Source organism: Chinchilla lanigera, unplaced genomic scaffold (assembly GCF_000276665.1).
Source record: "Chinchilla lanigera isolate Chin_1 unplaced genomic scaffold, ChiLan1.0 scaffold00050, whole genome shotgun sequence".
Taxonomy (NCBI): domain Eukaryota; kingdom Metazoa; phylum Chordata; class Mammalia; order Rodentia; family Chinchillidae; genus Chinchilla; species Chinchilla lanigera.
Window position 1 is genome coordinate 1,370,365 of NW_004955451.1, and position 21,322 is coordinate 1,391,686.

General features: G+C 41.6%; 2 protein-coding genes across 9 annotated transcripts in view; both read right to left on the reverse strand.

Annotated features, from left to right (window-relative positions):
• Positions 1-15,736, reverse strand: part of Ggnbp2 (gametogenetin binding protein 2) — a 40,381-nt gene extending 24,645 nt beyond the window's left edge. For 2 of the 6 annotated variants that reach the window (XM_005393949.2, XM_005393947.2), the window contains exons 1-5: positions 15,568-15,734; positions 14,879-15,062; positions 6,360-6,440; positions 4,855-5,108; positions 2,227-2,325 (exon numbers count right to left, since the gene is read on the reverse strand). In XM_005393949.2, coding sequence (XP_005394006.1) covers positions 2,227-2,325; positions 4,855-5,108; positions 6,360-6,440; positions 14,879-14,971 — 527 coding nt within the window. In that variant the 5' untranslated portion in view covers positions 14,972-15,062; positions 15,568-15,734. Of the gene's footprint in view, positions 1-2,226; positions 2,326-4,854; positions 5,109-6,359; positions 6,441-14,878; positions 15,155-15,556 lie in introns of those variants that run through there. The other 4 variants (XM_005393944.2, XM_013519329.1, XM_005393946.2 and 1 more) reach the window with 4 other exon arrangements.
• A 2,373-nt stretch (positions 15,737-18,109) lies between these two features.
• Positions 18,110-21,307, reverse strand: Pigw (phosphatidylinositol glycan anchor biosynthesis, class W). 3 transcript variants are annotated; one of them, XM_013519338.1, is made up of 2 exons: positions 21,216-21,307; positions 18,110-19,712 (listed from the first exon to the last, which is right to left on the reverse strand). In XM_013519338.1, exon 2 carries the CDS (start codon positions 19,700-19,702, stop codon positions 18,191-18,193), a length of 1,512 nt encoding a protein of 503 aa, XP_013374792.1. In that variant the 5' UTR covers positions 19,703-19,712; positions 21,216-21,307; the 3' UTR covers positions 18,110-18,190. The 3 variants fall into 3 exon arrangements, with proteins under 3 accessions (XP_013374792.1, XP_005394007.1, XP_005394008.1); XM_005393950.2 differs by lacking the exon at positions 21,216-21,307 and adding an exon at positions 20,768-21,195; XM_005393951.2 differs by lacking the exon at positions 21,216-21,307 and adding an exon at positions 19,953-20,122.
• Between the last annotated feature and the right edge of the window lie 15 nt (positions 21,308-21,322).

Sequence of the window (21,322 nt, forward strand, 5' to 3'; positions counted from 1 at the left end):
AAAAGATGTGGTCTTTTTCTATAATGGAGTAGTACTCAGCCATAAAGAAGGATAAATGAGAGACTTGTAGGTAAGTGGATGCAACTCAAGACTATCCTCATAAGTGAAATAAACAAGACACATGTACATAAACATATTGCCTCCCTCGTGTGAGAAGCTGAAAGAGTAAATAAGATCCAAAATGTACAACAGATATTGTAAAGTGGGAAGAAACTTTAAAAGGAAAGAGAAACTGGGACAGGGGAAAGAAGAGTAAAACAAAACAAACAAAAACATATATACATACCTATATATACATATAGATATATATATATATAAAGATAGTTAAGATAGTTATACTACTAATTTCTCTTAGTTCATTAAGAAGTTTGTGCTAATATTGGACAATTGAATGCCTGTATCTTGTACTCTGAGTAACTAAGTTAAAGGTAACAATACGCAATGTATTAACCACTATTACCCTATTATCTTGTTTTGAAATTTTTTTTCTCTTTAAAATAAGAAAGAAGATGGGCATGGTGGCGCAGGCCTGTAATCCTAGCACTTGGGAGGCTGAGGCAGGAGGATCATTGTGAGTTCGAGGTCAGCCTGGGCTACAAAGTGAGCTCAAGGCCAGCCTGAACTGCACAGCGAGACCCTGTCTCAGAAAGATAGATAGATAGATAGATAGATAGATAGATAGATAGATAAAATAAAATAAAATAAGAAAGAAATATGGCAAATTTTGATAACTACAGGGCCCAGGTGTAGATACATGGTGTACAGGTCTTGTATAGTCCTCAGCCTCCTTTTACTGAGGAGGCTGAGGTGGAGGACACTTAAGTCCAGCTTAGGCACCACAGAAAGACCATCCCCAAAAGGAAAATCTCCCCTACTTATGCAGTCTTTCCAGTTTCTTGTGTTTGACACATTTCATGATAAAAAAAAAATTTTGGCCTGATGTGGTGGTACACTCCTGTAATCCCAGCACTAATTCCAGCACTCGAGAGGCTGAGGCAAAAAGATTGCCCCAGGTTTGAGGCCAGCCTGAGCTATGTAAGCAAGTTCAAGGGCAGCCTAAACTATACAGCAAGACCCTGTCTCAAAAAAACCAAAAAGCAAAAACAAATAAAAATTTGTGTTGGTTTCTTAATATAGAAAAAAGAACTTACTATTATGAGATTAACTTCACCATCTAGATCTTACAGTAGGGTTAAAAAATTCTATATAACAAGTCAATGACACTGAGATACTAAAAACTAACAGTTAGCTCAGTGTTTTTGTTTTGATACTGAGAGTTAAACCCAGGGACTTGGCAATGATTTACATTCCTGGTCCTTTCTTGTTTTTCATTTTGAGAAGGGTCTTGCTGAGCTCGAACTTGCCATCCTCTTCCCTCAGCCTCTCAGAGTGCTGTGATTATAGACACACGTCCTCATGCCCAATTTTCTTTTCTTTCTTCTTTTTTTTTGGTGGTACTGGGAATAAAACCCAGGGGCACTCTACCACTGAGCTGTATCTTCAGCACTCTTTGTTACTTTTGAGTCTCATTAAGTCACCCAGGAAGATTCTCCTGCATCAGCCTCCCAAAGTGCTAGGATTACAGGTATATGCCTCCTTACTGGGCTACAAGTATAGTTTTATATTAACCCATTCTCTCCAAAACAAAAGGTATTTCTTAGAAACCCCCTTCAAATTCCATGGCTTCTCCTTGCCATCCCTACCCCTAAGCAATTTTGTACAGGACAACGGCACTGTGGCTGGAGATGGGGTAAAAGCAGCATCAGATACTGTATCACCTGGGCAAGAAGAAAACTGCAAGGTAGTTACAAAAATACATTCCAACATAACTGATTCACAGCATTTGTGTTTTAAATCACTGACAAATTATTAGGGAGACCTAAATAAGAAAAATAATTTATACATTGTAGCTATTGATCAAAGGATGCTATGACTACTTCAAAAACCTTACTGTTACCTAAAATTTCTACAAAAACTTCACTATTTCTAAGCATGTTTAACGTAAGAGGGGAAAAAAAAAAACCTTAAAATCAAATCTATAGAGACTCTATATAGTCGCAATCCAAAAAGGTACAGAAAACTATGAGACATACTTATTTTGACCTATGTCAAAGTATAACCAATTAATGCGTTGAAACTAGCAATGCAGCTACTCCTTTTACTAAGTATGATCAACATTTATCATCTTAACAACAATGAAGCGCTTTGGTATTCAATTCTACTTACCCCAAGGGTTTTGGCTTGTGTGTGTCTAAGGAGTGCAACTGACATCTCTTGTTCTTCTTACTTTTTGGAATAGCATCTATCATGTCATTCAGTTTGGACCTAATAAAAAGTAAACCAACGAAAGTTTAATTAATAGTCACTTTTCTTTCAGATTTTAAAAATCTCTACATCCTACCTAGGTATACTGTGCATTTTAAAGTATTATAAACCTATTACCTACCCTGACAATGGCTCACCAACACATTCTAACCCCAAGTCTGTACACTCACTTTCTCGCTCCATTCCTAGTTTGTTGAAATGCTTTCCTTCAGAAACCTGCTCTACTCAATGCTCTCTCCCCAGACTGCATCTGTCTCACTCATCCTTGCATTAGCAGTGTACCTAGCACTCCAATATTTTGTAACTAACTATGTGACTAGTAATATTTTTTTTGCCCACATTTATAGAAATGTATAATATCCTTGATCAGGAGAGATAAACAGAAATTTAATTCAAATATAGACTCTGTAATGCCACTAGACACCTTTTACCCAACCAATCAGCAAAGCCTATCAAATAACTTTTAAATATATCCACAATCCTATCCCTTCTTATCACCCTCATCAACCCACCAATTTCTAGCTTAGTCCATGGTCCCTGCAATAGCTGGCCTCCCAAATGATCCCATGCTACCACCTTCTATTTCTAGGCTTCACTCAGTAACTACAGCAATCCCTTTAAAACACAGGTACTGGGACTGGGCATGCGATTCACTCCTTTGGGCCGGGGGTATAGTTCAGAGGCACAGCCCCTGCCTGAGATTTACTCCTTTAACTCCAGCACTTCAGAGGCTGATATAGGAGGGTTGCCCTGAGTTCAGTTCCCAGTACCAAAAAAAAAAAAAAAAAAAAAAACCAAAACACAAAGAAAATGTTGGGCTGGTGATACAGCTCAGCGGCGTAGCACCTCCCCTGCGGCAAGTGCAAGGTCCTTTAGTCTATATTTGAATTAAATTTCTGTTTATCTCTCCTGATCAAGGATATTACACATTTATATAAATGTGGGCAAAAAAAATATTACTAGTCACATAGTTAGTTACAAAATATTGGAGTGCTAGGTACACTGCTAATGCAATGTGTCATGTACACATACCAACTCCCCATGATGACTGCAATAAAAATTTTTTAAATTATTTTTAAAAACCAGTTTTGGGTTACATTATTCTTCTGTTTAAAAGCTCTCCAAAACTTCTTTTCTCAGGCAGAGTAAAACTCCAAACTCCCTACTACTACCTCCAACCAGGAAAACCTCAGGGTTTGGTCTTCAGATTTATATTCATTGGCTGACACAAATGTGCAGTTCTAGGCCACCCCATGAACTGTGTGTGGGTATCTAATAGGTACCTCAAACTTAATACATTCAAAAGTGAGCTCTGAAAAATTGCTTCTTCTCAGTCTTGTCCATCTTAGTAAATGGAAACCTTCAGTCTGCTCTTTAGACCACAAATCTAAGAATTATCACTGATGCTATCTCCCTTAATCAGTCTATCCAAAAGTCCTACTGGTTCACGCCTCAAAACACTTCTAGTACCCTACAGTTTTTCACAATCTTCATGTCCAATACTCTAACCCAAGTCACAGGGTTGGGGAGATAGCTCAGTGGCACAGCAACTGCCTGGAAAGCGCAAGGTCCTGAGTTCAATTCCCAGTACCAAAAAAAAAAAGTTTGCATTGGTGGTATAGTGGTGAGCATAGCTGCCTTCCAAGTCACCCTCCTCCTCCCCGTGGGTCATAAAACAGCCTCTGATCCTGTTCCTACTGCTACCCTTACATCCCCCCCACCGCCACATTTACTTTACGCTCAATACCTGGGGTCACAGTACGCTAAACTTCAGGCCAGTGTTGCTCATCTGCTCAAAACCTTCCAAAGTTTCCCACCTCACTCAGAGTAAACACAAAAGAAGTTAGAATGACCTACAAAGTGCTGCAGGGTCGGACCCTGCATTACACTTCGACTGTGCTCTTTAGTACTGCTCCCTTCATTCGTGTGGCTCTAGCCACAAAGGCCACAATGGCCACAAAGACCTCTTTGCTGTTCCTGGATGTGCCAAGGAAACTGTCACTTCCCAATCTTTTTACTTACTGTCCCATCTCTGCCTTTCCCAGGTATCAGCATGATTCCTTCATTCACTCCATTCAAGCCTATATTCAATCTCATTTATCAAAAGAGCCTTCCCTGACCACCTCTCATATTGATTTGACTTATTCTCTACCCTTTTATTACTCATTTTTCTTTGTAACTTACACCTGACAAATTATACATTTGCTTACATCCTTCTCTACATGAAAGCAAAAACTGAAAGTTACTCAATAAACTATTAAGCCAGGTGTAATGGCACAGGCCTGTAACTGCAGCACTCAGGAGGCAAAGGCAGGAAGTTCACTGTAGGTTCAAGGTCAGCCTGGACTACAGAGCTGAAGTACAGCCTGAACACTACACAGTGAGACCCTGTCTCAAAAGAAAAAAAAACAAAAACTGAAATTTACTCAATTTTTGCCCTAACCAAATTTATGGAAGTAGAAAACCAAACCACTGAGGCTAAGTTTTTAAAAAACTAACAAAACCATTTCCTCTAATTGGTATACTTACCCATGTACATAAAATAATGTATAAAGCTTCTTTGCATCAGTCATGCAACTTCTAGTTACAGACAGGACCCCCTTAGGCCCTACTGTCAGGGGCTCAAGGGCAGGATTTCCAGACTCTACAAGCTGGGAAAAGAGGCGCTCCACACTGCGGCGACAACCAACACATGGAACAAGCTGAGAAAGTGCACTCAAGACTTCACGTGATGTTACCACCATGGCAATACTGAGATCCTGTTGTTTAAGCATACTGTGTCGCTGAGAAAAAGAAGGAAAGAAAAATGAAGAATCTTGCATCGTAAGATAATTCCCACTGATGCTGCTTCCTACCCTTGTGCAGTTAGTACAACCTGGGTAGTGCTTGCCATCTCTATTCACAACTGAGTTAGAAAGGCAAAACAATCAGCCTTGTCCATGCTGTACTCATATGGACCCACAAAGTCTATCTGGATGCCAAGCTAAGTCCTAGCACAGTAAGATGAAGCCCTACATCTGGAAATCTAGAGCTTGTTCAATGAGTATTAAGTCTAGTACTAGCACTTAAAAAATAAAGATGCAATGCAGTTTTACCATGTCCTCTTTTCAACTTTTAACACTATTGTTTAGCAATAGGAGTCAAAGTAGGATGAGGATCACAGAGAGCAGCGATTCTCAACTTGCTGGTGTGGACAGATGTTATGGTTTACTGGGAAAGAATAAGGCCTTTCTTATAGGCCTTCTTGTATGTGGAAACCTGCAGTGAACAACTCATCTGTATTATGAATGTTACCTGCTGGTTATGACAAGCTATAAAAATGATCAAGAACCACAGCTGTAGAGAAATAGGCAAAACTTCTACTTGATAAAATTACACTAAATTAAGACTTGCAGATTTACCAAAAACAGATGGGAAAATAAGATAATTACCAACATTAACGTTCATTTTTTTATTCAAAGTTTTCTCTAAAGGTAGAAATAGAGTTCTGAAGTAAACAAGTTATCTTTCATTATATACTTAAGTACCATTTCTCAGAAATGAAATAAAAATTAGAAAGTCCATAATATATATTTTTAATTGAACAAATTTATCATACAGAAGAAACTCAACAGTGCACTTTTGTTTTCCGAGGTGCAGAAGACTGAACCCAGGGCCTCGCGCATCCTAGGCAACCATTCTATAACATGCACTCTATCACTGAAATACATCCACAGCCCCAGCAAGTTCTTAATAATAAGTGGCATACCTTACCTTTAGAAACCAAGAAAGATGGCCTGGTGAAATCAGAGCCTTATGGACATGTAAAATGTTCACACAGCACCACCAAGTTTCTTTCACATGCCAGATCCATAAATCAGGTACATAACTATATTTACCATAGCAACCGTAAAAATGAAAGCAATTTCAGTGCCACTTTAATACCTAGAGAATCACGTTAAAATAAAATCTTATGGCTAAATTTTAAATGATTCTTTTAACACACACACACACACACACACACCTAAAAACACTCATTTAAAAAAAACTATTACCTGAATGAACTGCTTTAGTTGTGTACCATTATTCTGATGCCCATCAAAATTTAACACATTGTCAGGAAATTCCATCACCATCTTAAAATGCAAACAGAACAGAGATAAAATAATTTTATCCTCTTCTAATACTTTATACAGCTTGTCTGATACACTCCAGGATTAAGCCACATTTTCCCCCTCCCACAAAAAAAAACTATAAAAAAATCCAACTATAGTATACAGATTTCTAAAGTTGGAATGGTATAGTCACACAGTCAGGAGGAAGGACACTGAAACAAGACCGACTTAATCCAAACTGTCAGTTAACACAGACGTCATAACTGGGTAAGTTGCTTACCCTGTCTAATAGTTAATTTCCTCACTTGCAAAACAAACAAACAAAAACAACCAACAATATCTACTTCACAAAGTGGTTGTAAGGATTAAGTTGCATTTTAAAGTATTTCTTAAATCTAAAAAATAAAAAAATTTAAAAATAAAGTATTTCTTGCAGTAACAATAGCATGTAACAAAACAAATACCCTTATATTTTTAGTTAATTCCTCACAATTATGGACTAGATCTTATAACTGTCTTTGAAAATACCTACATATCAGGCTGGGAATACAGCCCAATGAAAGAGCACTTGCCTAGCATATCTGAGGCCCTGGGTTCAATCTTCAGTACCACCACCAAAAAAAATCTGTATTATCTCAGGATATTACCTAGCACATGCCATTTGCTCTAATTATGAACAAAAAGACACACATGTATTTATTCAATTATCAAATTTCACTACTATAAAAGACAAAGCTCTCCAGAATATTTCAGTATATCAAATAATGGAAGTTAGCAATTAACACATTTCTTTGATCTATAATGCCACAAATCTTAACCATAGTTGTGTACCACAAAAAGTCATTTTAACTGCAAGATGTCACATTTATTTTTTTTTATTTTTTGGTACCAGGAATTGAACTTAGGACCTTGCACTTGCCAGGCAGGTGCTTATGCCGCTGAGCTATAACCCTGGTCCTAAGATGTCACATTTAAAAGAAGCATTCTAGCCAGGCATGGTGGTGCATGCTTGTAATCCCAGCACTTGGGAGGCTGAGGCAGAAAGATTGTTGCAAGTTTGAGACCAGCCTGGGCTACAAAGTGAGCTTAAGGGCAGCCTGAACCCCATTGCAAGACCCTGTCTCAAAAAGACCAAAAAGAAAAAAAATAAAGCAGCATTCCATCTGGGCAGGGTGGGGCATACCTGTAATCCTAGCAGTTGGGAGGCTGAGGCAGGAGGATCACCATGAGTTCGAGGCCAGCCTGGCCTACATACTGAGTTTAAGGCCAGCCTAAACTACATAGTAAAACACTGTCTAAATAAATAAATAAACAAATGAACAAACAAGTAGGAAGTATTCTAACTACAAAGTTGTAATGTGAAAAAAGTATGACCCCAAAACAATGAAATTAAGTAATATATACACATCTTAAATGAAACAACATTAAAGAGAGCAAACATATTGTGCTAGGAGAAACTATTTTCAGATGACTGACCTCAAACTCCTACATACCCACAGTGACATCAGGATAGGCACCTGTCTGAGGCAAAAACTAAATCAAAAACACCACCTGGTTGAATGTGATCTTAAAAAGACCCCTCCTTTCTCCAACTACATTCATAAAGACCTGTTTTGTTTTTGGATTTGTAGTATACTACTAGGCAGGGAGCCCAGGTTCTCACAGTGAGCTATATCCCCAGTCTTTTTAAAACAGAGTCCTGCTAAATTGCCCTAGCTGATCTCAAACTTGAAATCATCCTGCATCAGCCTCCTGAGAACCTAGGACTGCAGGCAAGACACCTGCCCAACACCTGCTTCTTTAAGAAAAGTGACCATTCTCTTCCTTCTACGTGAGAAGTAAAAGATTTAAGGCAGGAGTTGTGGAGCATGCCTGTAATCCCAGCATTCAGGAGGCTGAAGCAGAAGGATCACTGCAAGTTTGAGGCCAGCTTGGCCTACACGATAAAATCAAAGCCCAGCCTGGACTACATAGCAAGACTCCATCTCAAAAACAAAAAGACAAAAAAGATTTAAAACATTCTTGTTCTAACAATAAACCAAGGCCTCATTAACAACAAATTCAGATCATTCCTTGATTTGGTAAGGAAGTAATACTGGACAGATGAAGTAGGGAAATAGATTTTAAGAGGAAGGGCAATGATGCAAACAGCAACTTAACCCTGAGGAGTTCACTGTGTGTAACAAAACCTGCATGTACAGTGATTCTCATTTTTACATGTGCATATTTTATCTTGCAGAAAAAGAAACATGTAGCTATTTCTACAAAGTAGACTGGTAGGATGATTATTTCTTCTTTATGTGCCCCTATCCTTCCCAAATTCAGGGGGTTAGTGTTCCTTGCTCCTAAATCTATAATTATTATACATGTTCAGAGATAAGATTCTATCCCAATAGCTTTTACTCTTCTCAGCATTGTATAGATGGGGGGGAATCTCCCCAAATCTCACTATTTCAAAGATCCATCATTCAATTTTCAGGTTTATCAATTCCAGGATCTTGTTTCAGTTTTCTTCCTCAATCTTCTCATTAATACTTTCAAAGAGTGGTGTAACAGTAACAATACAGCCTCATTCATACTAGGTATGTATTACCGTAAGTATTTTTGTATACTATTAGCTTTACCAACACCACCAAGTAAACTGAAGCCACTAGTATAACGATGTAGCTCTAAGTAATCTGGTAAGGATAACCCAAATAAGTGAGTAAAATACCTAACAATCTATATTGTACTGAGTATTTATTACAGCTAACAAAACCTACTCAACCTTTAAAAAAAAAAATTTTTTTTTTTTTGAAACAGGGTCCTTCTACGCAGTTCAGGCTGGGCTTGAACTCATTACGTAGCCTACGCTGGCCTCGAAACCACCACAATCCCTTGCTTCAGCCTCCCTAGAAATACAAATTAATAATCCCAGTATTGGAAATTCTGTCCAAAAAAATGACTAAAACAGTTACTAGCTCAATTAACTCACATTATGCTTTTTGGAATCACCACAGGGATTAACATACTAAGAAATTTCACCGTCGGGCTAGAGGTATATCTCAGTGGTAGAGCAATTGCCTAGCATGCCTGATGCTGTGGGTTCAATCTCTCCCCTCAAATAAGCCTCTTTAACCTGGTTCTTACATGAAATCTTAAGTTTGACTTAGTAAATGAATGGTTTTATTCTTATCTTTTGTTTTACAAGGAACACTCCTAAAATACTGACTTTTTTTCTTCTGAGACAGGGTCTCACTACGTAGCCCTGGCTGGCTTTGATGTCACATGTGATCCTCCTGCTTCAGCTTCCCGAGTGCCAGGAATAAAAGCATTCACCACCACGCCTGGGTTGACTTGTTTGAAACTACAATTGTATGTATAATATTTGCTTTAGGAATCCTTTTAAAAAGAGTTTTATTTTGAAAAAACTCATTTTTATCATTTCATTTTCACCTCAGGAGGCTGAGACAGAGGATTCCACGTTTGAGGTCAACCTGGGCAACCAAGGCAGACCCTGCAAAATTAAAAAGCTGAGGATGTAGCTCAGTGGTAGAAGACCTCTTGGTTCAATCCACAGTACCGCCCAAAAAAAAAAAACACTAAGCTATTACTGTCTTTTCTGGATTCACTGGCTTAGATAATACTAAATTGTCCTTTGAATTTACTCTGTAACACTGACTAGAGACTACCCTAAATAATTACAATGTCCTTGCTTTTCAAACATTTAGAACAATTTCTTTTTTATCTTACTGTTTGCTAGTTAATCACCACATGCTGTTTAAGAGAATACAATAAAAAATGAGGAAGGAAAAGAGGCTAGTACCATTACTTTTCTCCATTTTTAAAAACCACTTCTTTGACTTAATCTTTGATTCTACGTTACCTACAGGAAGACAGTCCTGTTAAGTACTCAGGTGTGGTTTCACAGAGGAATCATTAGTGTTCAGCTGCATGATGAGGTTGCCTATCCACAGCTAACCAAAAATAGAACAAGTCACCGTGCTGCAATTACGGCTTTATAAAGTTTATTGAATCCATCACCCACTTTCACTTTTAAGTATCTGTCCTGGTTTTTCCTGACCACAAGAAAATCTGTTTTTAAGCTCATTCTCATTAGCTCTAACCAACAATATTAAATTTGTATTTATCAAAATTACTGTTAAAAAAATCAGTCACTTTGATTTTACTTTTATTTCATCTGCATAGCAATTTGTAACATCTATCACTTTTGGTAAAATTAAATATTAAATCAAGAAAAACTGAAAGAAAATATTAAATACTAAACTTTTAACAAATGCTAAACATGTAATTCCCGAGTAAGTATGCTACCATTTATTATCTTTTAAAGTCTTGGGCATTTGAAAATTTGTATCAGAATTTCTTCTAGTCCATTTCAATAGGTTTGAATTAGAAGGGTAAACTGTGTTCCAGAAATATTGTAGCAATTTGATAGCATGTATAAAGAATTTTTCAAAGCATTAGTATTCTTCCCTGTAGTAATTCTATTTCCAAAAGCCTGAGGGGGAAAAATTTAATGCAAAGATTTAATTCATTATTTATACTCTTACAGTACTACTCATAGCAAAAACCTAGAACTCCCTCTATGTCCAATAATGCAAGGATAATTACATTGAGGTATCACACAACATATTACATGACCATTAAAAATGTAGAAGAAACAGTCCAGGAGGGTAAGGAGAAAAGACTGCAAGTTCTAGCCCGGCCTGGGCAACTTAGCAACATTGAGACCCTCTCCCCATCTCAAAATAAAATATAAAAAAGGGCTCAGGGCCCAGTTCAGTGTGAAGACCCTGGGTCAATCCCCAGTACTCCTCTCAAAAACAAAAAAAAACAAACTTTAAAAATGAGCCAGGTATGTCGGTTCATGCTTATAATCTGAGCACTTAGGAGACTGAAGCAGGAACATCTCAAATCCAAGCCAACCTCAGCAATTTGGCAAGACTGTCATAAAATAAAAATTTTAAAAAGGGATAGGGATGCATCAGTGATGGTACACCTTCCTAGCATGTGGGAGGCCCTGAGTTCACCAGTATGGGAGTGGGGTGGGTGGGGTGATAAGCCTGTTATAGTGATCCATCCCTATAGTCCCAGCACTTGGCAGGAGGACCGTTTTGTTTTGCTTTTTGGTGTTTTTGAGACAGGGTCTCACTCTGCAATTCAGATTGGCCTTGAACTCACTTTGTAGCCCAGGCTGGCCTCAACCTCGCAGTGATCCTCCTACCTTAACCTCCCAAGTGCTGGGTTTACAGGCATGCGCTACTGAGCCCAGACCTGTAATTTATTTTTTAAACTATTTGCTTAAAAATTCTTCAAACACATCTCTAAATTAAACCTGTATTCTATCAAGTATTTTATAATCTATTAACACTGAACAGCATTTGGCCACATAGCTTAATACTTTCCTAAATATACTACCATCTTACTGATTTGGGATTTTTCTCAAATTTCAGCACTGTACACAAGTGTTTACAACTGCTAAACTACTACAGAAATCTGTTAAATGTAAATATAACATGTAACATAAAAAGAGAGGCTGCGTCTCCACACACAAGCTTAATTTCATTTTATAAACCTAATTTAAAATCGCCAATTTTCAGGATTTTACCAGAGGCTAGTGTTCTCAGCATCTTACTAAAATAATATTTGTAATCGTCTGTGAAGTGGAAACATTATAACTGGACTAACACCTAGCTACTAACAAGATCCTAAGACTATTGTACTGGAAAGATCACATTAGGTTTGCTCAGCATGTTGCCTCCAGACCCAAGTACAAAGATCAAACCAAATATTAATAACTTTGGGCACACACTGACATCAAACTATCAAGGGACCAGAGAAGAGTATAAACTTCAAGCATCTTCATCTCTCCTCTTCTCTCCCAAATAGGTACTTTGCTCTCCATTGTCCTTTAAGTGGAACTGGACAGAAAGGACCTCAAAGAAACTTGATTAAATATCCTTGATTAAATATCCTTGACAGGGGTTTTACTAACATTCATTCACGAACAGCCTTCAATGGACTGTGCAGAAGTTTCCAAGACAAAGTAAGAAATAAAACATCTCATTCAATCCCTAGTGACAAAAACCCATTCCAAAAGCAAAGAAATATTGCACCTTTTTCTAAATAAAATGGTTTTTTGAGATATTTATGTAATCTTTAATTTTATTTGCCTTGGTCACAAGCCCATAAAACAATAAAAGCAAAACTCAACCACCCAGTGCAATGTAAAACAAGTGCCGTACTAAAGCACAGTGAAAGGTTACATATTTTTCTATGAAAATTTTAGAAATTCACATAATTGTGGAAAATACACCATATACAGTATATTGGTCATTTAAAAGTGCTATATGAGAGTTGTACAAATGTGCTGCATTCATATCAATGTTGGGCTATTAAGTTGTAAAGAGGGCTGGGAATATAGCTCACCAGCACAGCACCTGCATGGCAAGTGCTGAGTTCAATTCCAGGTACCAAAAAACAAAACAAAACCACAAAAAGGTGTAAAGAAAAAATAAGTATCTTAAAACTTTGTAAATACTCAAATTTATGTTGGTTTTCCTTATATTTTGATATATTTTAGAATAATTTTATATCCAAATCCTTACGATTTTTTTTTTTTAAATACACTGTAAAGCCATTGTGGAACAGTAAGTCTAAAAGACTAACATCAAACTATCCACGTACCTCAGAAGTGTTTATGTTGGAGGGAGAGAGAGTATCAACAAATAAGCTTTTACCAAAGATTTCCACATTAAGAAAGATTTTATTTGATAGCAGTGTTTGGTTTTTCGTTTTTTTTTTTTTTAATCTATTTAAAATACAACTGCAAGCAAGGTGTGGTGGTGCACACCTGTAATCTTAGCACGTGGGAAGGGATCCCTGCAAGTTCTGGGTCAATCTGGGCCACATAGTGAGTTCAAGGCCAGCCTGAACTACATAGTGAGACCCTATCTCAAAAAAATAAATAAACAAATAAATAAATAAATACAAGTGCGGAGCAAAATATGATAGTTTATTCCTGCAGTCCACCTAGTGGGGAGAACTACTTAAGTCCAGAATTGAAGACCAGCCTGGATGACCCCGAGACACCCCATCTCAAAAAAAAAAAAAAAAAAAAGCCAAAATTAAATAAATAAACATGCAAGTCCATTACACTTCTAACGCAAAATTTTTAATTTACCAAAATCACGACGGGGCATACAAACAATTTTTAAAAACCTATCTGCCTTTTTAAGGGGGGAGTAATTAGAGATACTTTCACTTGAAAAGTCCTAACAAACAGATATTCAACAGCTCTTTTAATGCTTTGAAAGCACTGTAGCTCAATCAAATCTCAATTGAGAGTAGCAAAAAGGCACAGACTGGCATCTCTACAATGACTTGCATTTTATATAAAATGTGAAAGTCTTCGGTAGGTATTTGCAAAAAAAAAAAGAAAGAAAATTTGCTATTCAACTGTCCTTGAACAGCAAAAAAGCCAAAGATGCTAAGGGGAGAAATCTTATATACATCTTATCAAAATAGGCAAATATATAACCCAGTGTCAACATCAGCAAAATGTAAATTTCAAAAGACATCAAGAAAAGGTTCATTTAATTTCTTAATAAATAGTGACAAGCAACTGCACTCATTTCCTGTTCAGGTTCAATTCAAATTTCTGCCATTTCCTTTTAGGGGAAATGGTACAGCAACACAGGGCAGAGGGTCAGCACCAAATCTTATGAAAAAATAAAACTACCCAGGATTGGGTCTTTACACTCAAGATGAGCAATCCGCTTTTTATAGTACTCTTACACATTCAACAATTTCGCTGCCCCTCAAAAAGGCAACCTGTAAACTAAAGAAGAACAAGAAAGCCCATTTTGAAGAGTCATGGCCTAGCAACACAATCATTTCAAGAATTTGAATGTGCTAGACAATGTGAGACTACTTACAACGAAACCGAATCATTTTAGTGCAATCTTTAGTGTGCAAGAGCATGTCACCCTGCCCTCGGTAATTACGCTTGTGTAGTGAGAGCTAAGGCATTAAAACAGAAAATACACAGGTAGCAATGCAGCTGCGACATTTTCAGATAATTAAGTCTCCCCGAGGGTAGGAGGTTTCTGTAAGGGATAGGCCCCAAAGCCCAAGATCCTTCAACCCTTCTCCAAGGCGCGTGCTTTGGCAAAAAGCAGAGTCTCCTAAAGGGAGAGGGTTAAATGAAGAGGGTTCAACAGGAAGGAAAATCTGGGGAGAGGGGCTCAAACCGCGTTAGCAGCGCGGGCCTTGGAACGGCACAGGGTACTGAGGGATTGGCTGCAAAGACGAGTTTGTGGGGCCTGCCGGGGAGAAGGCCTCGCCTAGGAGTTGCAACACACTCTTTCTCCAGTGCGCAGCGCTCGGCCTGGGGGAGGGGAAGGAGGGGAAACAGCTGCCAGGGGAGCAGCGGGCCCAGCCCGGCCCGGCCCGCTCACCGTGAGTGTGTCGTCTATGTAGAGGGGAATCTGCCTCCTCTCGAAGGGGAACTCCTCCTCCCCGTCCCTGCACACTGCCACCAGTCGCGCCATCGTCCCCGACGCTGCCGTTGCCACCGTCACCACCTCCTCCCAGCTGCCGCCGCTGCTGCTCCAGCCGCTGCCGCCTCCTCCCAGCTCCTGCCTGCAACAGCCAAACCCCGCGAACGTAAGCACCCGTCGCCGCGCAGCACATTCGCCACAGGGAGGAGGGAGCCGAGCAGGAGCGGACGCGAGAGCCACGCTGCGTTTCCCATCACCCGATTCCACACGCGCTCGGCCAATCAGCGCCCGGCGGCGCCGGGACCCGCCCCCTCGCGCCGCTCTCCCTCCCTCCCCCGCCCGCCGGCCTCCAGTCAGGGTCCAAAGGCGAGGCGGAAAGGGCTCGCCGACCCGGGGCTTCCCCGCCCGTCACGGGAGTCCCGGCTCCGGGATCCCTCCCCGGATCTCCACTCCACAACCCACTCCCCGCTTCCTGCTGCCGAGGTGCCCTCAGCCCACAGCTGACCCCTGCGCCCCTTCCCGGCGCGCCCCGCCCGGCGGCTCCCCTAGGCTGCAGCTGCCCAGCGCGACCCCGCCCCTGGGAGGGATCGACCCCGCCTCAGCGCTGCGGAGTCCGGGAAAGGGGCAGGCTCGGACCTGGTCCTCACCCTGGTCGCTGGAGGGCTCCCGGTTCTGACCTTCACCGCTTTAGCGGTCGCCTCCCTGGCCCCCGCCTCTGCTCCCCGTTACCGGCTGACGAGGCCCGCGTCAGGGCCGGCCTGGGCAGGAGCGCGGCTGCGAGTGCCGTTTCCTCTCCAGGCTCGGTCAGCCGCTCGCGCCGCGGGGAGTGGGGGAGGGAAGGCGGGAGACGTGGGGAGGGTGGGGCCGGGAGGGGCCGAGCGCTCCGGGCGGGGTCCCCGCCTCTTCTCGCGAGACTGCGGGCCGCGGCTCTCGTCCTGGCTTCTGAAGTCTGTGTGGAGATGGGGGCGGTGTTGCCATCCCGGCCATCCCGCGCCTGTCACCACGTACTCTCGCGAATTTAGGTCCTCAAACTCGGGGTAGTGTTGACAGGAGGACTCAGGGGGCTCACACCTCAGTCCTCCTCCACGCGGGGCTGAGAGCAGCTCTCCAGAGGGTCGAGGGCTGAAGGGAGCGGAGATGGGCTAACTCAGGGTCCGGGTCCCGGGAGGGCTTGGGTACGTGGTGAGACGCCAAGGCTCCCAAGGTCAGTGAGGAAAAGGCGCAAGCGGGGCAAGAAACAAACTCTGGCCTTGGTTTCCAGGCGCTTAACACCACCTGGTTCCCCTCCGGGGTAGACTGGGGGCAGAGGACCCGGCCTCCTCGGCTGATTCAGCGGCGCCCGCTGCGTATCTGCTTCTGAGCGTCCAGCTCCGCCGGGAGGATGGAAGCCGCTCCTGCTCACGGGTCCTTGGTTTCCTTGCGCTAGAGGCAAATGGAACGCTGACTGGTGGTTGATGTAAGAGTCCTGGCCAAAGGAGTTCAGATTTAGGCTGAATTAATATTAACTTGGGCAAAGTACTGGTGGGGGACAAAGCACTGCAAGTGGCCAAAGGCCTTTCCCCCGACCGGCTCCCAGAAGCAGAGCTGCTGCTGTAAAGACAGTGCCTGTCCACTGTCCACTGCGTGCACTCAGATCCTGCCTTGAAGACTAAGTTGTTGGGATGTATTTGGCCTGTGAAGGTCTTGATGCGCTGCTCTTATAACTGACCAATCCTTCGGACAGCTCTGTATTTCCTGGGAGAATAGGCTGAAGTTTTGTTCCTGACCTTTAGAAAGTATTTGGGACATCACATGAAGTCTTAGAAATTCACAACAAAAACTCCATAGTGCATCCTTAGCCATGCTGATTTATGACATTGTGTGGTCACTGTTAGGGTAGGTGACATAACAACCTGGAACAACCATTGTTTAGTTCCAAGGTGTGACTATCAGGCTTATCTTTTCATGTTAAGAAAGCAGAATCGTATGATCTTGAGTTTAAATCCTGTAAGCATATAGGATGTACGTGCAGCTTATGATAGGTTACAGGTCACAGTCAAAATTTGGACTTTTTTTTTTTTTTTTTTTTTTTTGTTTTTTTGAGACAGGATCTCGCTATGCAGTTCAGGCTCACCTTGAGCTCACTTTGTAGCCCAGGCTGGTCTCAAACTCGCAATAGTCCTCCTCCTTCAGCCTCCCGAGTGCTGGGATTACAGATGTGCACCACCACACCCGGCTGGCTCAGTTCTTTGACACTGTGGCAACCTATACTTTTTTTCCTGATTTAACAATTTATAATATTTACATAACATGTCTTTCCCACTATATTGCAAGCTCCACAGACTCAGGAAATTTGTGCTGTGGCTGTCATTGTATCCCTAGTACAGTAGGCTAAAATAAGCAGAACTTTGGTCTCATAATTACTATGTACATAAACTATATCACACAATTCGGTCTGCTGGGATCATTTAACTGTTTTCTCAATTCCTAAGTATTTGATTTGAAACACTTGCTATTATTAAAGACAGAAATTAAGCGATAAAGTACATACTGACAATCTGCAATTCATACTGCAATGTCTTCATGTAAACATTCCATTTAATGTAAACATACAATGAAAAATACAAAATGACATAAGGTGATGATGTTAAGATAATAAAAATCCCAACTTTCCCATGTTCCAGTGTCAAAACTCTGAAGTTTCCTTAAAATACTGGCATTTAACAAATTTTAACAAGTTACAAGGCTTTATTTCTTCTATATTGCTTTTATATAATGCTGGAAAACATTAAAGGCAGGATGACTCCCACCTGGGCAAACTCGTGAGACACCCCCACACACACTCAAAACAAAGGGAAAAGGAAAGGAAAGGAAGGCAGACATCATTACTACTAGAGAGGACTGGAACTGCAGGGGTTTGTTTTTTGTTTGGTTTTTTTTTTTGAGAGAGGGTCTTGCTATATAGCCCAGGCTGGCCAACTTTTGGTGATCCTCCTGCCTCAGCCTCCCAAGTGCTGGGACTATACGCGTGCACCACCATGCCTGACTAGAACGTCAGTTTTATTGTTTTTTTTGTTTGTTTGTTTGTTTGTTTTCCGGTACCAGGAATCGAACTCATGACTTTGTGCTTGCCAGGCAGGCACTGTGCCACTGAGCTAAATCTCCAGCCCCTAGAACGTCAGTTTTATAACAGAATATGTAAAGACTTGGTTTCCGAAAGCCCATTTTTTTCACATTTATTCTTCCCCATTAATATGTTGCTCAAAGATAAATATGTGCTACCCTTATTGATCACCAAAACTTCACAGTTTTACCTTGCAAATAAAGTACATATATAATTAAACAGTTGGTAAACATATAGACATGGAGCAAAAATAATGCAAACGAGGTACTGCTGTGTAATGTATCTATCATTAGGTTGATCAGGCCAGTTGTTATGTTTGACAGCAAGAAAAATATTAGCTGGTTTCTGTTCAGAGCTGTGATTAAACATGGACTGGTTTGCTTTCTTTCAGCTTTGGGGACTAGAAATTCAGAATGCTTTTTATTTGTACCAGGTGACTGGATAAGTTTCCAAGAACATGGTACTAGAGCCCCTTTAATCAGAAATTTGGCAAAACTCAAAATTATATCAGTCAGTAATAAACAACTAAGAAAGATGAGGCTAGAAGCAACTATCCACATACAAAAGGCTAAATTGGCCATTCTTCGAGATACTGCTTCTACATTTACTTGAACTATGTGAAGAGATATGAAGAGGCTAATACTTATTAGTAGAAGACAACATGCTACTTTTATACAGTCTTTGACATGTGTTCTGTTCCTAAACACATACAATCCTGTTTGCACACCAGCCATGTGAATTGCCACATACCCCAAAGTAGAGATTATTCCTTCTCGGTTAGCATTTAATAAACCAACCCTTGTGCCACTGCCATCAGTGCCATACAAAATCAGCCTCTTCAGTGGGGTCAAGTCAAGGGTTAGCTGGTATAACACAGTAATGCTGATGGCCACAATCCAGGATTTATTTAGGGGGAAAACAATCAAAAGCACTGTTGTTACCAGTTTTACGACAACTAAGGTAAAGAAAAAGTTCCAGTGTACTCCATACTCACTTAAATGTTCCTGATAGTCTATGGATTTTATAGTAACTAATCGTCCCAGTCCTAGGATGATTAATGGCCAAGCAGAGTACAACGATTTTAGAAGACAATAAAATCGAGATTTCCCCATATATTTTCTCCTGATCTCTGGGCAAACCATCGCAGTTCCAAAAACCAAGCCGCCTACTCCAAAATCCATTGCCCCTGTCCCATAGAGCTCAGTTTTGGCAAATCTTCTGGGGAAAAGTGGGAAGTCCACAGCCAAAATGGCAATAGCGACAAATACACTGTTAGATACACGGTAACAGGAGATGGTTGGATTGTATTCTGATTCTAGACTGACTTGCAAAAATTTTTCAAGGATTTTCTGGACAGGCACTCTAGCATAACAAGTCCTCCTTTGGTATATTTGATAGAACAGCCCTGCCACGCAGATAATTACAATGAGAAGTTCAAGGAAGATAAATGAAGACAAAATGGTCAAAGCAGTCACCAGGGGAACTACTAGGACAACAAAGTCAATGAAGAATCGAGTTCTCCAGGTATGTGAATTAAAACACAAGTCCTGTAAGAAAATGATCAGGAGCCCTCTGAACAAGATACAGAATGCAGGTAGGCACAAGCCCTGGGTGATTTCCAGCACACTAGTTCCATTGAGGTTACTGATGAAAGCTTCCTTCATCTGCTTTTGAGACATTTTTTTCTTCCTGTTAAAACAAGAATAGAATGGATTTGCAGAAAATACTCTCATGAAGATGGTATATATATATATATATATATATATATGGCTGGTTTTACTCCTATTTCTAGGTTTCAGAGCAGGTTATAGGCCCTAGTGATTTCAAATCAAGGGGAGAACCTAGGACTTGTAATTCCCCTTTCAAGGATTGTGTTAAGAAGCTGATGCATTAGGATACAGATGTGTCATCTGAAGAGCATGGACTTACCTGCAGGAAGCTTTAGCTATTCTCAGTAAATAGTAGACTCACAAGGCAAATTTGGGATGCAAATCCTGAGAATGGCATCATGGACAGGGCCAGGGATATAGCTCAATGGTGTAGGCCTGCCTGGCAAGCGCTAGGTCATGCGTTTCATTCTCGGTACCAAAAAAAAAAAAAAAAGGGAATAGTTCAGCACTCGGGAGGCTGAGGCAGGAGGATAGCTGTAAGTTCAAGGCCAGGCAGAACTGTATAGTGAAACCCTATCTCTAAAAAACAAAAGAAAAAAAATTCTATTAGCACAGATTGTATCTATCCACATCATGAATATTGTCTAAGGAAAATGAGGACGGTAGCTATTCCTAGTGACTTTAAGTCAAACGAAGCCAGAAGTGGTGGCGCTTGCCTGCAATCCCAGCACTCAAGAGGCTGAGGCAGCAGTGGATTGCTGCGTGTTCAGCCAGTTTGGGCTACATAAAGAGTCAAGCCAGCCTAAACTACATAGCAAGAACCTGTTGAAAAAGGAAAAACTACAGGTGCAAAAGGGGAGAAGCTCCAAGTATGCTTTGGAGTTTGGGATCCTCGATTTCTGTTCTGTTCAAAGCCTCTCTGAACCTACTGCTTCTGGTACAAAAGGCGAGCCCTCCTGAGACCCAGGCTGCTGCTCCTCTTATTTACAATCACACTTTCTTTTCTTTAAAGAATATAAAACATGCCAATGTCTGAAAAGTGGCACACCGGCTGAACATATTTATTGGTCAACATAATGAATAAACAAATGACTATGCACTATAGCCGGCCTGGACCCTGCAAAAACACCTCACCGTAACCGACATGAATCGCCTGGCTTTTCAAAGTCCTTTTCCTAGCAGGCGCAGCCGCCGCCGCCGCCGCCACCCAGCGCACCCGGAGCGGCGCTTCCGCCTCCCGAGTGGAGCTTCCGGTCGCCGCGGGGCTGTCTGCTCTTCCGGGCCCGCAGATTCTTCGCGCCGCGGCCCCGTGGCCGCGCCTCCCCGAGCCCTGCCGGCTCCTCATACCTTCCCCACCGGGTCGCGGCCATAGGCCGGTCCCTGAGCGTAGAAAATGTGCCCCCTCGGACCCCACGGCGAGGCCCTGTCAGGGTAACAGTCTGGCGCCCCCGCGCAGGATCTGGCCACGGCGCCCCCCACCAAACTAGCTCGCGACCCTCGGAGCGCTCGGGGGCCCAGCAAGCCACGCTTCCCGCGAGTCTCCCCCAGAATACTGGAGGCCGTCATAATGTCGGCCTCTTACCCAGGGGTTCCCCTGTCTCCCCCCAGGTGGAGCCAACCAGCCGGACCCCGGCAGCTCGGCTCGGCCACGTGCGCCCCGCCGCGTGTGCGCGCCGCGCCCCGCCCCGG